Genomic DNA, 22,453 nt, shown 5'->3' on the forward strand with positions numbered 1-22,453 from the left:
TGTGACTCCAGAGTTTGTGGGCCCTAACCACTACACTGCATGGCCTCCCAAAGGGGACAAGAAAAGAAACCTTTTTTTCTTTTGAGACAGAGTCTCATTCCGTCACCCAGGCTGGAGTGCAGGGGCACAGTCTCGGCTCACTGCAACCTCCTCTCCCCAGGTTCAAACGATTCTCCTGCCTCAGCCTCCCGAGTAGCCAGGATTACAGGCATGCACCACCACACCCAGCTGATTTCTGTATTTTTAGTAGAGATGGGTTTTCACCATGTTGGCCAGGCTGGTCTGGAACTCCTGACCTCAGGTGATCTGCCCGTCTCCACCTCCCAAAGTGCTGGGATTACAGGCGTGAGCCACTATGCCTGGCCGAAAATAAACTGCCTTGTATTTTTATATATATATATCATATATATACATATATGTATGTATATATGACATATATGTATGTGTGTATATATGTATGTGTATATTATGTATAATATACGACATACACACAATATATGTATATATTACATATGACATACACACAATATATGTATATATTACATATGACATATATACAATATATGTATATATTATATATGCCATGTACAATATAGGTATATATTATATATGACATACACAATATAGGTATATATTATATGACATATACACTATATAGGTATATATTATATATTACATATACACTATATAGGTATATATTATATATGGCATATACTATATATGTGTATATTATATATGACATATACACTATACATGTATATTATATATTACATATACACAATATATATTATATATTACATATATTTATATATATATGTCTGGCCTCTCCCAGGGTCCATCTGAAACTGCATACTAAGAAAGTGGTGCCATCCTGGGACTTCAGGAATTGTCCAAATGCCAGACAGGAAATAAGACTTCATTAATTCCCACATTCATAGCCTATAAGAAATTTTAATTGAAGTTCCAGAAATTCTCAATTTCAAATTCACTTCAAAATCCAGGAAAAGGAATCACAACTGTAATTGGCTCCAACTCTCACTGGAAGACCACGAGACTTCAGAGCTTCCACTGCAACAAGCCCAAGATGCCTGGCCCTTAACTGGGGCCAGAAAAACATGAGACCCCCATGTCAGACCAGGGAAAATCACCACTGGCTAACCCTCCATGGCCAGATAGTTTAAAATTAGACTTTCTGACTGATTTGCAGTAAAATTTCTCATCTTCCAAGTCTTCTGACAAAAATGTAGAATAACTAGTAGAGAGAGAAGCTGGCCAAGAATAACTAGTAGAGAGAGAAGCTGGCAGTGCAACAGACACTGGCAGTGCCCCAGTGAGCCCCACCTCCTGGTATCCATGCCCTGTGTATTACCCTCTCCTTAGGTGCTGGCACGACTGTGGCTCACTTCTAACCAACAGGATAAGCCAAAGGTAATGGGATGTTCACTTCTGTGATTATATTACATAAGATTCTTTGTCTTGCTAGCAGACTGTCTCAGTTGGCTTCTTGACCTGCATGCTTTCATTAGTAGCCATGTTTGGAAGATCTACATGGCAAGGAACTGAGGGTGACATCCAGCCAATAGCCAGCTGGAAACTGAGACCCTCAGTCCAAAAAAGTCCTAGAGGAAATGAATTCCACTAACCATCACATAAGTTTAGAGGCAGATCCTTCCCCAGTTAAGCCTTCCAGTGAGAACCCAGCCCTGCTGACACCTTGATTTCTGCCTTGTGAGAGACACTGAAGCAGAGGACTCAGTTAAGTAAAACCAGACTCAACTCCTGGCCACAGAAACCGTGAGATAATAAATGTGTTGTTTTAAGTTGCTTAGTTTGCATTAATTTGTTACACAGCAATAGATAACTAATACGGGAGCTTAGCACTTTATAGGCCCAGGCATGCTTATCAATGACCTTTTCTAGGGCATGCTGGAAATGCTGGAGAAATTAACACCCCTGGGATCAGCCCTCAACCAATGACCATTAGGAGTTTGTGGATAAACAGCCTGGCTCACTCATCCCTGAGAGCTGGGAGAATACCTCAATGTTCTCCATTGTCTCCCAGAGAGCCTCAGCAGGATTGAGCCCCAGCTGCCCACAACAGTAACCTACCTGCTCACTCATGCATCTTTTATGGACTTTTCTTCCCTATATCACTTTCCCACTCCCTTACAGGTGCTTCCCGGGCTTGCTTCCCAACTTACACTCAAATCGTAATCTACTTTTAGGGGAACCCACTTTAAGGTGGGGCAGGGGAGGGAAGATAGTGCTTTCAAAGGAAGACCACTGATAAATCGTAAGTCTAGATGTTCTAAAGATACCCAGTAAATGAAAGTTCACCTCTATGGCTGATGCTGCTCTGGAAAGAGAACTGAATTGGGAGTCCAGGGCCTGGGGCTCCAATCTCAGTCCCAGGGAGCATGTGGACTTGGGAAAGACCCTGACCCCTTATTCTCCCTTACTCAGTTATAAAGTGAGGGTAACAGCACTTGCCCTCTGTTATGGGCTGAATCGCATCCCCCTCAAATTTATGTGTTGAAGCCCTAGCCCCCAGTGCTTCACAATGTGACTGGATTTGGAGCTAAGTCCTTTAAAAAAGTAATTAAGGTAAAATGATGTCATATATGTGGGCCCTAATCCAGTATGACTGATGTCCTTGTAAGAAATTTGGACACAAACTGGGATAAAGGGATGACCATATGAGGACACAGCAAGAAGGCGGCCATCTACACTCCAAGAAGAAATCATATCTGCCCACACCTTGATCTCAAACTTTGAGCCTCTAGAATGGTAAGACCACACATTTCTGTGGTTTACCATTACCATCTGGGATGCTTTGTTATGGGAGCCCCAGAAAACTAATACATCCTCCACCTGGCCAAGGTTGTCATGTAGACAAAATGGGACGTCAAGTGAAAGCACTTATGGTCTTATTACTTATTGAGACAACCAGACAGTGTAACCCCAGCCACACCAGGAAATAACCAGAGTGGTTCCAGAGACAGAGAGCCCCAGAATCCAGTTCCCACCCTCACATTAGGTCCAGACCTAGAGAGCTGTAGATAGAACCATGTTGAGCCCTGATAACACATAAGTCCCTCTGGGGGAGGACTTCATGGACCCAGATGTTAAGTGCACTAGTTCCTCCTACCAGCCCACAATTTTTTTTATGATCGCCACTTGCCCAGCAGGACTTATTATTCTGGAGTTGTTATTCCTAGAATGTGCTAAAGCTTTCAGAGTCTATCTTGAAACTTGAAGCTGATCTCTCAAATAGACCCAGGGATTTGTTTCTGGTACCATGACTCTTACTACCCAATGCCCCTCAGGCGACTAGACCAGTAGATGGCTCTCATTCTGATTCTGAGGAATTCCGCTTAGGGTGTGTACAACTCACATCAGTAAGACCTTCCTCATCCTTACCCCAAGCCCCAGTTCCATACAATACCACATTCAAAAGAAATAATCCCGGCCGGGCGCGGTGGCTCAAGCCTGTAATCCCAGCACTTTGGGAGGCCGAGACGGGCGGATCATGAGGTCAGGAGATCGAGACCATCCTGGCTAACACAGTGAAACCTCGTCTCTACTAAAAATACAAAAACTAGCAGGGCGAGGTGGTGGACGCCTGTAGTCCCAGCTACTCGGGAGGCTGAGGCAGGAGAATGGCGTAAATCCGGGAGGCGGAGCTTGCAGTGAGCTGAGATCCGGCCACTGCACCCCAGCCCGGGCGACAGAGCGAGACTCCGCCTCAAAAAAAAAAAAAAAAGAAAAGAAAAGAAAAGAAAAAAGAAAAGAAATAATCCCACTGCCAATGCCTTGAAAAGTTCTGCAAGTCATTGAATAGATGGAAAGGAGAGGGAGCAGAGGAAATTCTCTCTCGTCCTTTGTTCAATGTAGTCCTACACCAGTGGAAGTTATCCTAGGAATTCCTAACCCTTCTCCTACCTTCCAGAGCTTTTCTTCTGTAGGTAGCTCTCTTTCCTCTCTAATAAAGATGGTGATATGGTTTGGCTGTGTCCCCACCCAAATCTCATCCTGAATTGTAGCTCCCATAATTCCCACGTGTTGTGGGAGAGACTCAATGGGAGATAATTGAATCATGGGAGTGGTTTCCCCAACACTGTTCTCGTGGTAGTGAATAAGTCTTATGAGATCTGATGGTTTTATAAGGGGTTTCCCCTTTTGCTCAGTTCTCATTCTCTCCTTGCCTGCCACCATGTAAAACGTCCCTTTGCTCTTCCTCCATTTTGGGCCAGGACTGTGAGTCCATTAAACCTCTTTTCCTTTATAAACTACCCAGTCTTGGGTACGTCTTTATTAGCAGCATGAGAACAAACTAATACAGTTGGTCTCGCCTTCTATTCTCCTTCCTTCTCTTCATTTACACCATTCCCCCAATGAAGACAAGAGACCCAAAGCCCAGTAGACAAGCAAACAAAGCTACTCTTTAAGGTGGGGGAAGGAAAAAGGCTGTGATCAAACATCCCAGTGTATCTGTGAGGTTATTTATGGATGAGATTAACATTTGACTGAGCAGACCAAGTAAGGCAGATTGTCCTCCCTAATGTGGGCAGCTTCTGGACTCCAACTTAAACCATTGGCTCTCCTGGTTTTCAGACCTTTGGACTCAAGCTGCAACCATCCCATTGGCTCTCCTGAATCTCCAACTTGCTCACTGCAGATCTTGGTACTTCTCAGCTTCCATAAAGGCATTAGCCAATTTCTTACAATAAATATATAATCTCCTGTTGGTTCTTTTTCTCTGGAGACCACCAATACAGATTTTGGTACCAAGAGTGGGATATTGCTGTAAGAAATACCTAACAATCTAGAAGTGGCTTTGGAACTGCGTAATTGATAGAAAATGGAAGAGTTTTAAGATTTATGCTAGAAAAAGCCTAGATTGCCATAAAGGGACTGTTGGTAGAAATATGGATGTTAAAGATATTTCTGGTAAGCATTCAGAAAGAAAACAGGAGAGCTGGAGAGAAGCATTCATCTTCTCAGAGAAAAATCAGGAACAGAATGTTGGTAGAAATAAGGCCGAGGCATGAGAATTGCTTGAATTTGGGAGGCGGAAGTTACAGTGCACTAAGATTGTGCCATTGCACTCCAGCCTGGGTGACAGAGTGAGGCTCCATCTCAAAAAAAAAACAAGTGATCCTGCTATAAAGTGGCAAACAACCTGGCTAAATAGCATTCTAGCACTTTTGGGAAGGTAGAATTTGCAAGTGATAAAATTAAATATTTAGCAGAAGTGATTTCTAAACAAAGTATTAAAGGTGAGGTTTGGGTCCTCCTTACTGCTTCTAGTAAAATTCAGAAGACATGAGATGAACTGAAGAAATCAAAAGCAAAAAGGAATCAGAGGCTGGGTGTGGTGGATCGTGCCTGCAATACCAGCACTTTGAGAGGCTGAGGTGAGTGGATCACTTGAAGCCAGAAGTTCAAGACCAGCTGAGACCCTATCTGTACTAAAAATACAAAAATTAGGTGGGTATGGTGATGCATGCCTGCAATCGCAGCTACTTGGGAGGCCGAGGCATGAGAATCACTTGAACCCAGGAGGTGGAGGTTGCAGAGAGCCAGGACTGTGCCACTGCACTCCAGCCTGGGTGATAGAGACTGTCTTAAAAATAAAAAATAAAAAAAAAAACAGAACTTGGGGACTTGGAAAATTTCTTAACCTATCCATATTGCAAAAATTGAGAAAGGTTACTCTGAAGAGATCACTAAGGGTGTGGCTGAGCAACCATTTGATAAACGGATCATGAGTGTGACTCATATACCTAATTAGCCATCTCAGCTGAAGCCAGGAATACCCACGGGATTATACCAGAAAGACACTGATACCTGGAAAGAAAGAGGACAGAGAAAGTGGGAAAGAATAAAGGTAAGTTGTCAGCCTTCTCAGATTCTATAGGACTAGACCATATCACTCTTTGGCTACAAACATGCACTATTTAAGCAAAAGAAAGAAATGACCCCAAAGGCAATTCAGAGATCAGGGCTGTCACTCAGAGTGTGTGTGTGTGTGTGTGTGTGTGTGTGTGTGTGTGTGTGTGTGTGTGTGTGTGTGTGTGTGTGTGTGTGTGTGTGTGTGTTTTGGTGAGATCGGGGCAGGGGGACACGGGGAGGAGAAGAGCTGAGCTCCTCCTCAGTTTCTGAGGGCAGGTCACCCTGCCAAGCCACAAGGATGACACTACATCAAAGCAAAGAGGATTTATTCTTGAGGCTTAAGATATAATGGGATTTGCCTCAATAGTTTTGGACTTGCTTGGGACCCATCAACCCTTTGTTTCCTATTTTTCCTTTTTGGAATAGGAATGTCAATCCTACACCTGTCTCACTACTGTGTTTGGGGCACATATAACTTGTCTGGTTTCAGAGGTTCACAGCTAGAGAAAGATAGGAATCATAGCTCAAGTCTCACCCATACCTGATTTAGAAGATATTTAGATGAGACTACTTTAATGTGAGAATGAGTTTAGATTCTGAGGGCTGTTGGGGTGGAATGCATATATTTTGCATGTGATAAGAAAATGAATTTGGGGGAAGGGCTAGGGGCAGAATGCTATGAACAGCATATGTTCACCCAAAATTCATATACTGAGAGCCTAATCCCCAATAAGGCTGTATTTGGAGACAGAGTCTCTAGGAGGTATTAAGATTACACGAAGTCATTAGGATGGAGCCCTAATCCAATAGGATTCGTGCCCTTATAAGAAGAAGGGAAACCAAAGCTAGCTAGCTATCTGCCATATGAGGACACAGTGGCAAGACAGCCATCTGCAAGCCCGGAAGAGAGCCCTCATCAGAAACCGAACAATGCCAGACCATAATCTTGAACTTTCCAGCCTCTAGAACTATGAGAAATAAATTTCTGTTGTTAAGCCTCCCCGTCTATGGTATTTGTTATGGCAACCTGAGCTAATGATACTTTCTGTAACTTGGTTTTCCCATCTGTGAAACGGGGATAATTATGCCTTTATCTTAGGCTTATTGTAAGAACAAGTTAACACATGGAAAGCATAGAGAACAGAATCCAGCATATAATAAGTACTATGGCTTTGTGAGCAACTGTTATAAAGATGAAGTCTTTGTGCTCAAGATGCTTGGCTGTCTACCTTGCACAAAAGGTGTCATTTGGCCTTAGCTGGGTATTTAAAAACCCTTGAAAACTCTCAGCCCCATTGGCCAATGTTTACAACTCTTTTAGCTTAAGTCTGCATTTCTATTAAAGTTAATTTCTATTGGAAGGGTAACAGTCACTTATTTCTCAAAGCAATGAAAAAAAGATGGACTGAAAGATATTAGATGTAGGTCCCCAGAGGATGATGATGAGTTGGAAGCAAAGGCTGAAGCCCCTGAAGCCTATTTCTTCGAAGCATGAAGTTAAGGAGAAAGTAGAGTGGAGTAAACTTGAGACAGGCAAGGCTATTTAAAAGGGTAATTGTTAAACTCTGCATTATTGCAAAATTTCTTTTTTAAAAAAGAGACTCCCTCCAGGCATAGTGGCTCATGCCTGTAATCCCAGCACTTTGGGAGACTGAGGTGGGTGAATCACCTGAGGTTGGGAGTTCGAGACCAGCCTGACCAACAGGGAGAAACCCTGTCTCTACTAAAAATACAACAATTAGCTGGGCGTGGTGGTGCATTCCTGTCCCAGCTACTCAGGAGGCTGAGGCAGGAGGATTGCTTGAACCTGGGAGGCGGAGGTTGCAGTGAGCCGAGATCGTGCTGTTCCACTCCAGCCTGGGTGATAAGAGTGAAACGCTAAAGAGAGAGAGAAAAAAAAAAAGACTCCAAAACTTTCAAGACTGCATTTATTTGTCTCCAGAAGGTAACCCTGGGCCTTTTCATTTTTCATACTTGTGGAAGTCTGAAACACAGAAAAAATTCCATTATAAATAGTTAAAAATAAGAACAGTTTACAAAAGAAATACAATAATGAAATATGCAAAAAAAAAAAATTTAATTAGTAATCAAAGATGTTTAAATTTAAAGATACCACTTTTTTACCCGTTAAGAGTCCATCTTTTAATAGAGGTCATTGATAAGAATGTGATGGAATTAGCACTCTTATTATACAGCCAGTGGTGTTATAAACTGGCACGATGCATCAAGTTATAGAGTGACCTACCTGTGACTCAGCAGTTCTACTTCTGGGAATCTATCCTGCAAAAACAATACAAAATACAGAAAGGGCTAAACACATCAGTTATTTGTCACGTTTATGAGAACAAAAAAACTGAGAACATAGTGGCCAACAGTAAGACAATTGTCCCACCTAATGGGTCACATAAACATGCCAGTGATAGAAAAATCAAGAACAGGTACACAATGTTATGTATCTGACAATTTTTTTATTTTAGTTGCAAAGGAAAAGAAATTGGAAGGATTTTAGTGTATTTCCATCAGGCTTTTACTAGCGTGGCAAGATCATTTTGTCTCTGCTCAATTTTCTGAAACTCTCAACTTGAAGAAAAAATAAACCCATGACTGAAAAATAAAGCCACTCAAGTCATGGTCAGGGAGTTTGGATACTGAAATCCATTAAGTATATATCAGATGGATGGTAAAGCACTGCAATCAAATGCTTTAACTTAGCCTTAAACATTTATCTATTTTCTAGTCCACCCTCCTTTACATTTCAAGGTTCAGTTTTGTTAGAATGAAAGTGATTAAAAAGGACTTAACACTGTTATACCCACATCCCCCCAACCCCAACACTTCATTGACTTGCCGATATTGGGCAAGTTACATCTGTTCCTTAGTTTGCTCACATGTAAAATGGATATAATTGTTTGTATAGCACAGGGTGGTTGTGAAAATTAAATAGGTTAATATGTATATGCTGCCAGGAACAGTCTCTGACACAAAATATGTATGAGTAGCTTTTTTTTCTAATCTTGATCGAGTCTTTCCACTATACATGTGATCAACCTTTCTTTTTATAGTTCAGACTTAGCTTTAGAAGCTTTATTTTTAAAATAAATTTTAATTTTTTACATATTTAGAACTTTTTATACTTAAGAGACAAATTTATATATATTTACCTGAAGGATTAAAGGATGACTGGATACTGCCTATAGTCTAGTGCATTTTAGAACATTTGTTTTCATTTGTTTTTAAGAGTTAGCTGGAAAATTTCAGAAATGTAATATTTAAGTATGAGAATAGAAAATTTGCCAAAGTTTATAAATGTTGTCTTTATTGTCACAGCTCATTAAAAATTGGCTGTTGGTCTCATCTAAGCCAAAGAGTTTAAGGTCCAAGAAGAGGGTAGTCTGAAGAATAGAAACCCAGTCTGTTGCTTAATGTCTTTAAGAAGGCAGGCACACTCCAATTGTTGGCGGTGTGGCTGCAGAATTTGACATATTATCCAATGTACATTCCTCCACCCACTGAGCCAGGCTTGATGAGGGAGATAGAGGTAAATAGAAATCGTTGCTCACTCAGCTTTAGAGTTCAGTCCCTGTTCCTATAATAATCTGAAAAGCAAGGCTCACCTTTCCAAAGTCCCAGAGAACTACAAGCATAGGCACCATCACAGCATCAGAACCTAAATCCCCAAAGTATAGAGAGCACAGTAAAATCCCAGGGCTATAAATGCAGTTGCTGGAGCAGCCTTCCTCTGAGCCACTGTGCCCTTAGACCAGGGCAGCAAAACCCAACACCTTACTAGGTGAAATATGCTACTGTGGTGTAGTAACGAGCAGGGAGGGCTGGGACAAACCAGAAAGCACCCACCCCATTAAAAAGGAAACAACTTTGGAAAATATTGTGCTGACTAATCTCATCAGAGTATGCCGCATAGGCTATCAGCGAACCCCAGGGCAGATGACTGTTCTTCTCAAGCAAAGGGAGACCCATCACTTACTGTGGTAGAATTTTTACCATCGCATAGAGCCACTACCTGGGGGGATGTGAGATGGACGACAGAAGAGGCTCGGGGCTTTCCCAAGGTACTAATGGATTCATCCCAACTAGCCAAACCATCTCATTTCAGAGCTTAAAATGCTATAGGAAGAAATGTCCCCAGTGACTAATCTCACAGATTACCACAACTTGGAACAGGAGTGGTAGGAGTCTACCATCCACATAGGCTTCTTTCTCTCAGAAACTCTCTCCAGGAACATTCCCATGACATGCCAGAGTTTGGAGGTATACACTGGCAGCATACCCAGGCCCCTGGAACAGACACTATGTCTCTCCATATGTCCTTTTCCAAAGGCCCTCAAGCCCCAGCGCTCTTGGCATCTCACTCCAAAATTGAGGGTGGTCTTTGTCTAGAGACATGGTCTCTACAGTGTCACTGGCAGCTCTGAACAAAATTTAGAGCCATGCATAATCTGAAATGCCAGAGCACAACCACAGGTGGCAAATAGAAGGAATATACAATGGCAAGACAGCAAACACCTTGCCATCTAGCAACGCCAACCCCAATACGGCAAAAACCTACACTTCGAAGTTCTAATTTTCAGCAGGCCTCTCCTGGACCTTGAAATTAATTTTTCTTCCTACCAACACCATATGCTGTGGCTTCACATGGCTCATGGCCCTTTCTGTCTGCACGAATACATGCCAATTCATTCCCCTAGTGAACCTGCTCTGGCCCCAGAAGTTAATCTCCATCCCTGTCATCAGCAGATTCTCATGTACTTCATTCAGGACTTTGCCTCCCAGGAATGTTGTTGATCTTGCACAACCTGCTCTGACCCCATCTCCAAATCCCCCAAAATGCCCATCCCTGCCACCACCAGGATTTCACTCCCCGGGTCCTCATCAAGGGCAGGGAAAAGGGTACCACTCCTGCAAACTGAAGCTGGAGAGGGCCTGCCTCCCACATCTTAAGCTCCTCTGGATACGAGCATTTCTGTCCAATGAGCCACATTAACTGTCACTAGTTCTCTAGCCTGGTCAGGATCCTGAAATCTTACGGAGTCAGCCCTTCAGGAAAGCTGGGCTAAACTTTATGAGGATCCTTTTGTCAAATAAAGGTCAGCCTGAGCATCAATTCCTTGGACACTTCTTATCTTGAGCCCATCCTGGTTCCTGACTAAAATGCAAGCTTTTTATAAAGTTAATAAAGGTGATATTAAACAATTGCTCAACTCACATATAATTAAATATCTCAGAGATAAATGTTAACAAAGAGAAAACTAGCCAGAAAGACGGCTGCACAATAGGTACTTCAAAGAAAATGCAAGTTCTTCTCCCTCCTGAACAATTCAGTACTAATGTCATTAGTTGGGTCACAGTTAGGTAGTGAGAAGCCACAGTGACCCAAAGTGAGGTGGTATCAGAGCCCAAGCAGGGTGAGATGGCACCCACATATAGAGGCAGCCCAGCATAGGATATCGGAGACCCAGCAGATGAGGGGCATGTTCACACAGGGAGTGTGGGCCAGTGCAAACATGGTAGAGCCCAATCAGATGGGAACGGCAGCCCCATGAAAGGGGTGGAGGCCTGGCCTGGGGACTCAGAGTCCAAGCTGGGTAAAAAGTCCACGGAAAAGGGCAGTTCAGCATGGAGTAGAGAAACCTGAGCGGAGTAGGCCAGGCACTCATGTGTGCAGGTGATTTCGCCAGAGCAGGGAGAGGAGGAATTCACATATGGGGGGACCTGCATGGAATGTCAGAGCCAAGAAGGAGGTTTTTGCGGAGGTACAGCTTGCCACGAGTGTTAAAGTTCAAGGGGGTGAGGAGAACAGCCATGTGGTGAGGGGATGGCAACAGAAATGGGAGACGGGTTATATACAGGGGCATCCTCAGATAAGTGACTGATTCCAGGGCTGGGATGGAAAAGTACAAGATGAGCTTGGAACATCTTCTGCCAAAAAAAAAAAAAAAAGGAAATGATCAAATAATTATGATGACATATCAAACAGAAAGATTGCCAGCTTAAGGAGCTTTCGCTGGCCACAGTGGGGACAATTTGAGCAATAACATAATAAAAAATGATAGTACATAACAATCCACTGAATTAAATAGAAAACCATGAGCTCATACTAATATAAAAATGTCTATATAAAAACAACCAAAATGTTCTAAAATATTTAAGTGAACAGTTAAACTGTGGCGCATCCACACCACAGATTACTACTCAGCACAAAGCAGAGGAACATTTATACAATGTGGATGATCTCAAGGGCATCATCTGAGTGGGAAAAGACCATCTCTAAAAGTCACATAACGTATGGTCCCATTTTTATAGCATTCTCAAGATTAATTATAGAGGTGGAGAACAGATTAGTGACGTCCAGGAGTTTGGAAGAATGGAAGGTTGGGAGCAGAGTGTGGGTGTGACCATAAAGGGGCAGCATGAAGGAGATCTTTGTGGTGATGGAACAGTTCTGCATCTGGATTGCAATGATGATTCCATGAATCCACACATGTGATAAAACAACATACAACTATGCATACATGGTACCAATGTCAATTTCCTGGTTTTGATATTATACTATAGTTATAGAAGATGCAACCATTGGGGAAAACTGGGCTACGGATGCACAGCACTTCTCTGTACTATTTTTGCAACTTCCTGTGAATCTATAATTATTTCCAAATTACAAATTTGATAAATGTAGAATGTTTGATGAGTAATGAGATATTTACGTAGTTTCAAAGCACCGCCTCACAAAATACATATTAATTACAAAGGAAAAAGATTAACTATAAAGTGAAAGGCTTGGCAGTCACCACCTTAAGCAAGTGATCAAAGTAAATATCATTAGAAATAGAATAAATCAAAATCTGCCCCATGTAACAGGATGCAATGAGTAGAAAACAGTATCACTTTTGTTATTCCTGCTGACGATGCATATCTGAATCTAATCGAAAGGAAACAGACAAATGCTGATCAAGACACACTCTATAATAAACAACTGGCCTGTAAGCTCCAAATGTGACATGGTTATAAGTCACAGAAGCACCGAGAAACTCTCCTTCCAGACCGAAGGAGCCATGGCAACTAAATGTAATTCATGATTCTCAGCTGGGTCTTTTTGCTAGAAGAGACATTATTGAGACTACTGGTGAAACTTGAATGGGACCTGAGGATTGTATGGCAGTAACACAACATTAATCCCCAGACTTAGTGGTTGCATTGTGGCCACGCAGGGGAATGTCCTGTTTGTAACAAATGTACACTGAAGCCTTAGGGGCGATGGGACATCAGGTTGACCCTCAAATGTATCAGGAAAAACGTTCTTTGTACTGCACCTGCAAACTTTCTATAAGTTGACTATTGTTTCAGACTAATTTTTTTAATTTTAAAAATGATTGGCTGGGCACGGTGGCTCACGCCTGTAATCCCAGCATGTTGGGAGACTGAGGTGGGCAGATCATGAGGTCAGAAGTTCGAGTCCAGCCTGGCCAACATGGTGAAACCCCATCTCTACTAAAAATACAAAAATTAGCTGGGCATGGTGGTGTGAGCCAGCTACTCAGGAGGCTGAGGCAGGTGAGTTGCTTGAACCTGGGAGGCAGAGGTTGCAGTGAGACGAGATCGTGCCACTGTACTCCAGCCTGGCAACAGAGCGAGACTCTGTCTCAGAAAAAAAAAAAAAAAAAAAGAATGATTTGAATGTAAAAGGATGAAAAATCCTTGACAAAACTGATGAAATTCTGGAATGCTTCTGCAAAAAAAAAGGCACTCTTTACGATCAGGCCTCAGAAGTCATACTTGACAGTAGTGACATGCACTGTCTATAAAAATCTCAAACGTCAAGTCTTCCTTGGTTCATTCTACAAATTAGCACTCTTCCAATTAACAACAAACTTGGTTGGCTAAAAAGACTAAAACTTAAGTGTTTTATTCCCTTTTCTGAAGAAAATTCCAGTCAGAACATTTCTGGCTTTTACTAGGAAACGTTAGTCCCCACTCTAAATTAGTGTACTGTACACGGCCTATGCCCAGGATCAATTATCCTCGGAAAACCAGGACCTCCCATCATATGTACTTGCTACTAGTACTGCCAAGCACAGACCTGCTCTGCTACTGCAGAGGCTCCTGTCCAAGCCCAGGTCCAACAGGACTGGCAGGAAGGTGTAGCCAGGTGGCTCACCATGAGAGTGACATGATGATACCTACCTGAGGAGGATCAATGAGGATTAAGTGCAAGTCAGATTTTTACCTTGATACTAGCATTTGCAGAAGCATTACTCTTCTTAGATAGTCAGGTTCGAGGTCTAGCTCAGGTCATTTCTTCACTTTTTTTTTTTTTCTTTTTTTGGAGATGGTGTCTCACTCTGTCACCCAGGCTGGAATGCAGTGGCATGATCTCAGCTCACTGCAACCTCCCCTCCCGAGTTCAAGCGATTCTCCTGCCTCAGCCTCCTGAGTAACTGGGACTACAGGTGCCCACCACCATGCCTGATTTTTAGTAGCAATGGGGTTTCACCATGTTGGCCAGGCTGGTCTGGAACTCCTGACCTCAGGTGATCTGCCCACCTTGGCCTCCCAAAGTGCTGGGATGACAATTGTGAGCCACCGCACCTGGCCCCACTCTTTTGTTGTTCTTGTTCTTAGTCATTCCATGTCAGCTTACGTAGCAGCAACAGGAATTCTGCCTCCTATGGGTTGACTGGCCAGGGAAATCTTATATCTCAAGTGGCCAGAATATGAAAATCCAGACTGAGCATATGCACAAATGAATCCTTAGAACACATTAATCAAATCAGAAATGGAAGCCAAGGCCGCCCACTGCCGCTTTCCCCACACCCCTGCCCCCACCAGCCAGCAAGAAGCCTGTAGGACCTCAAATCAGAGCACAACATTGGTGAGAGTCAAGTGAGAAAACTCAAAACACTGGCTACAGAGCTGGAATACCTGTGGCCCATTATTGCTCACTAATCAATGTTGATTGCTCATGAGTCAAGAAAATTTGGTATCTGTCCAAATGACATGACAGGTATTATGCCAGATACTTTGCTGACATTATGTCATTTGAAGTTAGTTATCTTATATACAAGGTAGGTACAATTATTATACCCATTGCTCAGATGGGGAAAACTGAGGATTAGAGGCATTCAGCAACTCATGCAAGATTACACAGCTAGCAAGTGGTAAAACCAGGGTTTAAACCTTAGCAGTCTGTTTCCAAAGCATACTCTCAACTGCTCCCCTAAACTGCCTCCTTCCAACCACCATTTGTGACTCCACAGTCCCCACTGTCCCTTATATCATACCATGCAACATGTTTGTTACGGCATGCTTACTGCATATTCCTATACACCTTTCTTCTTTTTTTTTTTTTTTTTTTTTTTTTTGAGACGGAGTCTCGCTCTATCGCCCAGGCTGGAGTGCAGTGGCCGGATCTCAGCTCACTGCAAGCTCTGCCTCCCGGGTTTACACCATTCTCCTGCCTCAGCCTCCCGAGTAGCTGGGACTACAGGCGCCCGCCACCACGCCCGGCTAGTTTTTTGTATTTTTTAGTAGAGACGGGGTTTCACGGTGTTAGCCAGGATGGTCTCGATCTCCTGACCTCGTGATCCACCCGTCTCGGCCTCCCAAAGTGCTGGGATTACAGGCTTGAGCCACCGCACCCGGCCTCCTTTCTTATTTCAATAGTAATTGTGTTGCTGGGTAGGATAGAACAGGGGGCCTCATTTATGTTTACCAGTTCACAGCAAGGGCAAAAAGTCCACTCCTGGACTTGGAGAAGCATGCTGCCACTTCCAGCTGTCTCTTTAGTTGACAAAGTAGTAAGAGACAATAAACTGCTTTATTTCATTTAAAATGTTGTCTTACAACCAGCACCACCCTCCCAGCTCCAACCCCCACCAACACACACACACAAAAGTATCACCAAGCATGCATCTTTATGTATGGCAAGCTACTTACTTCTTTTTCTGGAGACCACGGAGTCCAGAAAACCTTTCGATGGATTAAATAGGATCATTTAAAAGATAAACTTAGGTCTGTATTGGGTGGTTCTGGAGGAGTTTCCCCTTCCCTGGAGCTGCTTACCAGTTAATTTAGAAACAAAATAATCTCCCAAACTAGTAAACCCCACTGCCCCACCCAAGGGCTTTCATAAAATTATCTTGTTTTAATCACATTTTAGCATGGAAAAATTACTCATATCTCAAAGTATACATTTTACGGTTTTGATATCTGTATGGCTATTTAAGAAGGAATATTTTACCAGACTTCTGGTTGGGGAGATAACGTCAGTCGTAGACATCACACCCTGGCGACAAGTATGCACCGGCTCACCACTGCCACCATCTGCCCAAGGCCCTTCCTCTTCATTCTTCAAGCCGAAAGCACAGCTGATACGTTGGGTGATGTTTCTTGATAGCTCTCTAGCCGAGGATATATGTGGTTCAGAAGTGTTGTTACTGTAGCTCTGCTCATCTGGGTCTTGTTTCTGGAAACCATATTTAGTTGTCAAACAGTATAATATGACAGAAAGATTTTGATGACTTAAACCAATACATTTCCAAGTTTTAACTGATGAGGTTTCATTTAAGTGATAGGGGCAATGCTTAAGTTACCATGGAGAGAAAAGCATTTTTCAATTGACCGTATTTTGTTCTCCTATAAACTTAAAATGTTATGCAATAGGTAACTGCATGAAACATATTATGGCATGGAAGAGATTGTATGTTTTACAATGAACAAAGCACTTCTGTTACACAATTAACATGCAAGAAAAAACTAAGGTAGCCACCTGCACATGTCCAAACACTGTGACCATAACACAATCCAACCATCCAGTTTGGCCAACAGGACAATCCACTCCTGCCATTGCAGAATGTAGCTTTCTAGCAGTCACCTGGCTAGGACTAATGGAGAAGAAAAAAATATTCAAAGGTACTATGATATACCTGGAGATTTCTGCCCCAAATTTCTAGGATAATTGTTTCTTTTCTCTCTAGTGTCTCCCTTCTGTTCCTAAACATGATCAAATTTCTACTTAAGAAAGACCTTCACTTGATCTAACAACTTTTCTGCGCTTTATTTATTTATTTATTTATTTTGGCAGGGGGTAGGGGGAGTGGGGGGTGGTGGGGGTGGTTCTTCTTTCCACTTCGAACTGCTAGGTTAAATGGACTTGAAGTTTGCCACTTTCCTCTGAATCTGCTTGGATTCCAGATATTTACCAATCATGCACCCTCAGTCTCCTCCAAGTTGATGCCCAGCCCAATTCTCTTTCACCTTTCAAGTGCTAGACATGGTGCCTTCCCCAGTCCTGGCCTTCTTCAGCCTCTCTGTAACCTCTCATACTCCTCACCTTTAGTTTCCTAAGGTTCTCTTCTCCTCAATTTTATGACCCCATCTTGTTCCTCTACCTTCTTGCCACATTCTAATGATGATTCCTTCCTCCTACCAACAGAATTGCTTAGGGCTCATTTTTAAGGCCTTTTCTCTCTTCCTATTTTGTCTCCCCAGATGACTGATTCATTTTCAGCCCATCAATGTTTGCCTCTCCCTGGAACAAGTCCATAAAACCAGCCCACACTTTACTCTGCCTAATGGACACTTCTGAGCTATCCCACTCTGATAATGGTGGTGACACTATGATACTTCAGTTTACAGGGCCATTTGTGTCATTCCTGCTGAATGGTTACAAAATCCCATGAGAATGGTGATCACCAGACCATTGCTGAGCTCTTCAGCTGGCCTCAGGGAGGGTCTCTCCTAAGAGAGGTCCCTTGGGGAAAAGAAATGCCTCTACCTTCCTGTGTCCTGTCTGATGTGCACTCTACTGTAGGGAAACAACCACAGTGCTTTTAGGAAAGCCCCCCCCCATGTCCAGCTGTAGAAATCCTATCAAAGATTCAACAGTCAGGAACTAGGTGCCCTGGACAGTGACCACAGGCAAGTATAGATGGTCAGGGACTCAACGCCAAAGCTCATGTAGATCTGGGTTCAAATCCCAGTCCTGACTTTTCATAGCTGTGTGGCCCTTAACTATATTTTGTTTTCCTTCTCTGTAAAATGAGGGTCATAAAAATAGCTCAGAGGATTGTCATAAACATTAACTGGAAAGTATACATATATCACTTGGCACAGTGTCTCGTACATAGACAAGGCCTAATGAATGGTGGCTAGCATTATTCTAAAATCTTACACCTTTACCTTTGAGTCTTTGGCTCCTCCCAAAAGATCACTGAGAACCTGGATATATTCAGTTGCACCTTTGAGGATATCAACTTTGCTGGGCTTCCTGCTTTGGGGAAGAAACGGCACAAGTGCCTTCAATTTGGCAAAACCACGGTTGAGATTTTTTATCTAGAAAACAAAAAGGCACAGTGACACACAGAGAAGCCAATTTGTACAGACATCTCCCCAAGCTACAGAAGGGGGTTGTTTCCACAGCCTCCTTGTCTGAGGGGCAAATCTAAACAGGCATATGCCCCAAAGAGTCACTGTTCCACCAGCAGTGCAGTTCATAGTAAAAGAAGAGGGAATGGCATAAACTTGGTACTGAGGGCAGAAGGGCTGCAAGGTGTATTCACGTTCATGCTGACCTCACTCCTCTTCCTTTGAGAGCGTACCCGCTGTATCATAATGCAGAGGCAGTAGAGGTGTGGCTAAAATCTGAGTCAACTACACCCAGGTTTAAAATCCAGGTCTATCACTTACAAGAGTGTGTGGAATACTTCACATCACTAAGCCTCAGTTTGTTCATCTGCAAAGTGGAAAATATCTCAAAGCTTTCTGGGGCGGGGTGTGATTAAGTGATATAATGTACACATAAGATACCTCACCCAAACCCGGCACATAGGAAGTCCTCAAGAAGTGGTATTGCTGCTGATGAATCAAATGTACAAATACTTGTCAACTCAAGCACTGAGCCATCCGCTCTTCAACCTCTTTCCCCACCGAGTTAATGATATAGAGGCAAGGGTGAGAATCCAGAGAGTTGGTGAGACTTCAAAGGCTCCTCATATTTTATTTTTCTCTATTCTCCAGCGTCTAATCCCTGTCTCTGAAGGCCTATAATTCTGATGGTCACCCCCCTGGGAGACACAGGCCTTGGGAGAACTGGCTCCCACTATACCACAAAGTCAATATATTTTGAGTATATCCTACCTGGAGCAAACCAGGCAAGGGACATAGTTTGCCATTTCACAGGAGAATACAACAACCAGTCAGTGTATAAAAAGAATTTAATAATCAAAGAACTACAAACTAAAACAGAAATTAGATGCCATTTTTCATGTATCAAGGTGGTAACATTTTTGTTTTATCATACCCTGGATCAGGGATAGCATGAAAAAGAGCACAGTCCTAGACCTGTAAGAAGGGATAAAAATTAGTAAACCTATCTAGAAAGGAATTGGGCAACTTGTATCAAAAGCCATTCGATTGTATATGCCTTAAGTCTCAGTAATTTCACTTGCAGCATTTTATTCTAAGGAAATTATCAGACACGCACATAGAGTTACATCGATAGGTATCAGTAAAAAGCTACAAAGAGCAAACATGCCTAATAAGAGACTGAATACATTATGGTCCATTTTTGGACAGACTATGCACTCAAAAACTATTCTTTGAAAGAATATAAGAAAATGCTTTTGATAATGTTAAGTGGAAAAAATTACACAAATATGTACTGAATGACAATTTTGTAAAATTATATATATATATATGAATACACAAAACTAGAAAAAAAGACTGGGTGGATATACACAAAAATGTTCACAGTAGTTATATCTGTGTTGTGAGTATCGCTTAACCTCTTCAGTCATTTCTGTCTTTTCCAAGTGTATTAATATTACCATTATAAAGAATAATATAGCTCGTTAGTGTTTTGGTGGATAAAACCAGGACTGATTCTCTGGAGAAGACAATTCCTTCCTAGTGGGAAGGACCTTTCACTTAAACTATTAGGTCATAATCTCTTTGTAGGGCCACCAAATCAGATCACAGGTTCTGGCCATCAAGAGTCTAGTACCGGTAAAAGCAGGAGACTTAGAGAAGTCTCCTACTCTCCTGTCGTCCTTTCTCCGCTTGCCCTCTCCCTGCAAAGCTCCTACTTGATTCACTGGGACATTTCTAAAAGGCCTGGGGTGCTTAGGAACAGCCCCCGGCGGAATTTCTCTCCGCAGTTCCAGGCCTGAACGTGCGCTCTGCTCCCTCTTGCACCCCTCACCCTTCCCTCTCCCAGATTCGCCTCTGCTGCAACCAAACCCATAGAATGCAAACGCTAGGAAGGAGAACATGTCTCCCAAGTTTGGGGCTGAGTTTCGTTAGAGATAGTAAAATCTACCAGCAGGTGCCGCTCCAACCACGGCCCACAGGACCCTTCCCGTTTGCGAAATTGCTGCGGCTCGACTGGGAAAGTCACTTTATCTTGACAGAGTTGAGTGGGAGTCTTGGGTGCACACTGGGACGTCGTGTTTCGTTACTTTAAAAAAGAAAAGTCACTTCCGTCAGGCCCCCCTTTCTCCTCACCCTCGTGTGGGCTTCGAGACCGAGATGCAGAAAGCAGAAAAAGGAGCGAAGGGGATCCCTGTGCGCCCCAAGCACCCACCAGAGCCTATAGTGTGAGATGAAAGCTCACCCCCTGCGCGCGAAGCTTTTAAAGCACCTGCCCAGGGAGACATTTTTGAAGTTGTCAGCGCCCCTCCTCTGTCCCCTCCCGGACCCGGGTCCTGCACAAATTCTGGAGGGTTAGCGGGCGAGGCGACCAACGCAGCGGCCGCCAACGAGCAGCTGCACAGAGGTACAGAGGAAGGAGGCCACTGCCGTTCTCCCGACAAGCTGGGGGCGCGGGAGGCCTCGGGAGCTCGAAGTCGCCTCGAGCGGGGGTGGGCGGTGAGTGGGCCCCCGGGTGTTGACCAAGTGTTTGGTGGTGAAGCAGGGACTGGGAGGGGAGAGCGAGCGTCGACCCTGGGGACCCCTCACCCGCTCACGCTCCTTGGCGTTGGCCACACGCCGCCGCTCCAGCACCAACTGGAGGTTTTCGGTGGACGAGTAGCCGCCTGAGGGCAGCCGCTTGAGCCGGCAGACAGCGGCCAGCTGGGGCAGCGGCCCGAACTGCTCCCGCAACACGTCTTCTAGCACCTCGGCTTGCGGGGCGCACAGGAGCGCGGGCGGCGCGGCGCGGGGATCTAGGGCGCCGGGTGCGGGGTCCATGGCGAAGTGGAGGCAGCTGAGGCCCGGCTTTCACCGGCGCACCTGGGGCCGCACGAGGCCCGGGCGGGGGCGGGGCGGCGGCGGGGGCTGGACCACCTGCACCCATTCCTCTGCAGCATATTCCAATCCCGGCCTGCTCTCTGGAGGCTGCGTCCAGGCATCGCGTTGAAGCAGCCGCACAGGTGCGAATCGGGAGCACTGGAGCGCAGTACCGGCTGCACACTGGAACTGCCGGCAGCGTGGTGGTGGTGTTTTTCTCAATCCACTTGCCACAGTTCCAGTCCCCCAAATTCCCATTTAATCAGTCTGGGTTGGGGCCTGAGCTTCTGGATATGTGTATACGGAAAAATGTGATGGATAGCCACAAAACTTTTTAAAGAATTCGTTTTGAAATAAAAGTTGCGGAGAAAATGGCAAGAGTTTCTAAGAGCTCCTGTGTCCCCTTCGCCACGCTCTCTACTTACTAAGTTTTCACGTTTCCTCCATTGCCCTCTTTCTCGCTGTGAATATTGTCATTTTCATTATTCTTTTTCCATTTTATTTGAACTATTTTCTTTTTTCGCGGGTGGGGGGATACATCGTTTTATTCATTTTCTCCCTTTTCCACACAGACCTTTATTGTCAACACAGCCAAACACAGTTGTTACTTCAGAAGATGTGCTGGAAAATAGCGATCCCGAACTTGTTAAATAGTAGAGTACAATTTAGTATTTTAGAAATAATTAGCTACATCTTCTGTTTTGACTAGATTACTCATGAGAGTTTGTTTCTCTGGAGGTTATCAATGTAACTGGAACATTCTGATCTTGCAACTGGAAATCAGACATGTTTCTAGAAGCCCTCTGTAAAATTCTTCCAGACATAAAAATACTTTTTTTTTTTTTTAAGTCTGAGAAAATATATTTTCTCCACTTTTGTTTTAGGTTCAGGGGTATATGTGCAGGTTTGTTATGTGGGTAAATTGTGTGTCGCTGAGGTTTGGTGTACGAATGATCCTGTGGCCTAAGTAGTGAGCCTAGTACCCAATAGGTATCCTTCCAACCCACGCCCCCCTCTTACCTTCCCCTCAAGCAGACCCCAGTGCCTATTGTTCCCATCTTTGTGTCCCTGTGTATTCAATGTTTAGCTCTCACTTATAAAGTGAGAATGTGCAATGTTTGGTTTTCTGTTCCTGTGTTAGTTCCCTTATGATAATAGTGTCTAGCTGCATCCATTGATCTATTCTTTTTTAAAAGTTTTTAAGTTGCAGACCTGCTATCATATCACCTCTAAATACTCCAGTGGGTATTCCCCCTAAACAAGGCCTCTCTTCCACACAACCACAACACAACTACTCAAACTAGGAAGTAAGCATTGG

General features: G+C 43.6%; 1 protein-coding gene across 1 annotated transcript; it reads right to left on the reverse strand.

The window, feature by feature from the left end:
* Nucleotides 1-7,806: 7,806 nt before the first annotated feature.
* FIGLA (folliculogenesis specific bHLH transcription factor) lies at nucleotides 7,807-21,099 on the reverse strand. The gene is made up of 5 exons (XM_010361909.1): nucleotides 20,866-21,099; nucleotides 18,091-18,243; nucleotides 16,151-16,375; nucleotides 8,141-8,175; nucleotides 7,807-7,879 (listed from the first exon to the last, which is right to left on the reverse strand). The coding sequence occupies exons 1-5, from the start codon at nucleotides 21,094-21,096 to the stop codon at nucleotides 7,864-7,866; spliced, it is 660 nt and encodes a 219-aa protein (XP_010360211.1). The 5' UTR covers nucleotides 21,097-21,099; the 3' UTR covers nucleotides 7,807-7,863.
* Between the last annotated feature and the right edge of the window lie 1,354 nt (nucleotides 21,100-22,453).

This window comes from Rhinopithecus roxellana, chromosome 17 (assembly GCF_007565055.1).
Source record: "Rhinopithecus roxellana isolate Shanxi Qingling chromosome 17, ASM756505v1, whole genome shotgun sequence".
Taxonomy (NCBI): domain Eukaryota; kingdom Metazoa; phylum Chordata; class Mammalia; order Primates; family Cercopithecidae; genus Rhinopithecus; species Rhinopithecus roxellana.

Excerpts from the sequence above, each read along its gene's own strand:
- FIGLA (XM_010361909.1), bottom strand. The coding sequence starts at position 21,096 with ATGGACCCCGCACCCGGCGCCCTAGATCCCCGCGCCGCGCCGCCCGCG. Across the intron at positions 18,244-20,865 it reads ACGCCAAGGAGCGTGAGCGG|ATAAAAAATCTCAACCGTGG; the intron begins GTGAGGGGTCCC and ends TTTGTTTTCTAG. Across the intron at positions 8,176-16,150 it reads TCTCCCCAACCAGAAGTCTG|GATAGATTCCCAGAAGTAGA; the intron begins GTAAAATATTCC and ends TTGTTTTTGCAG.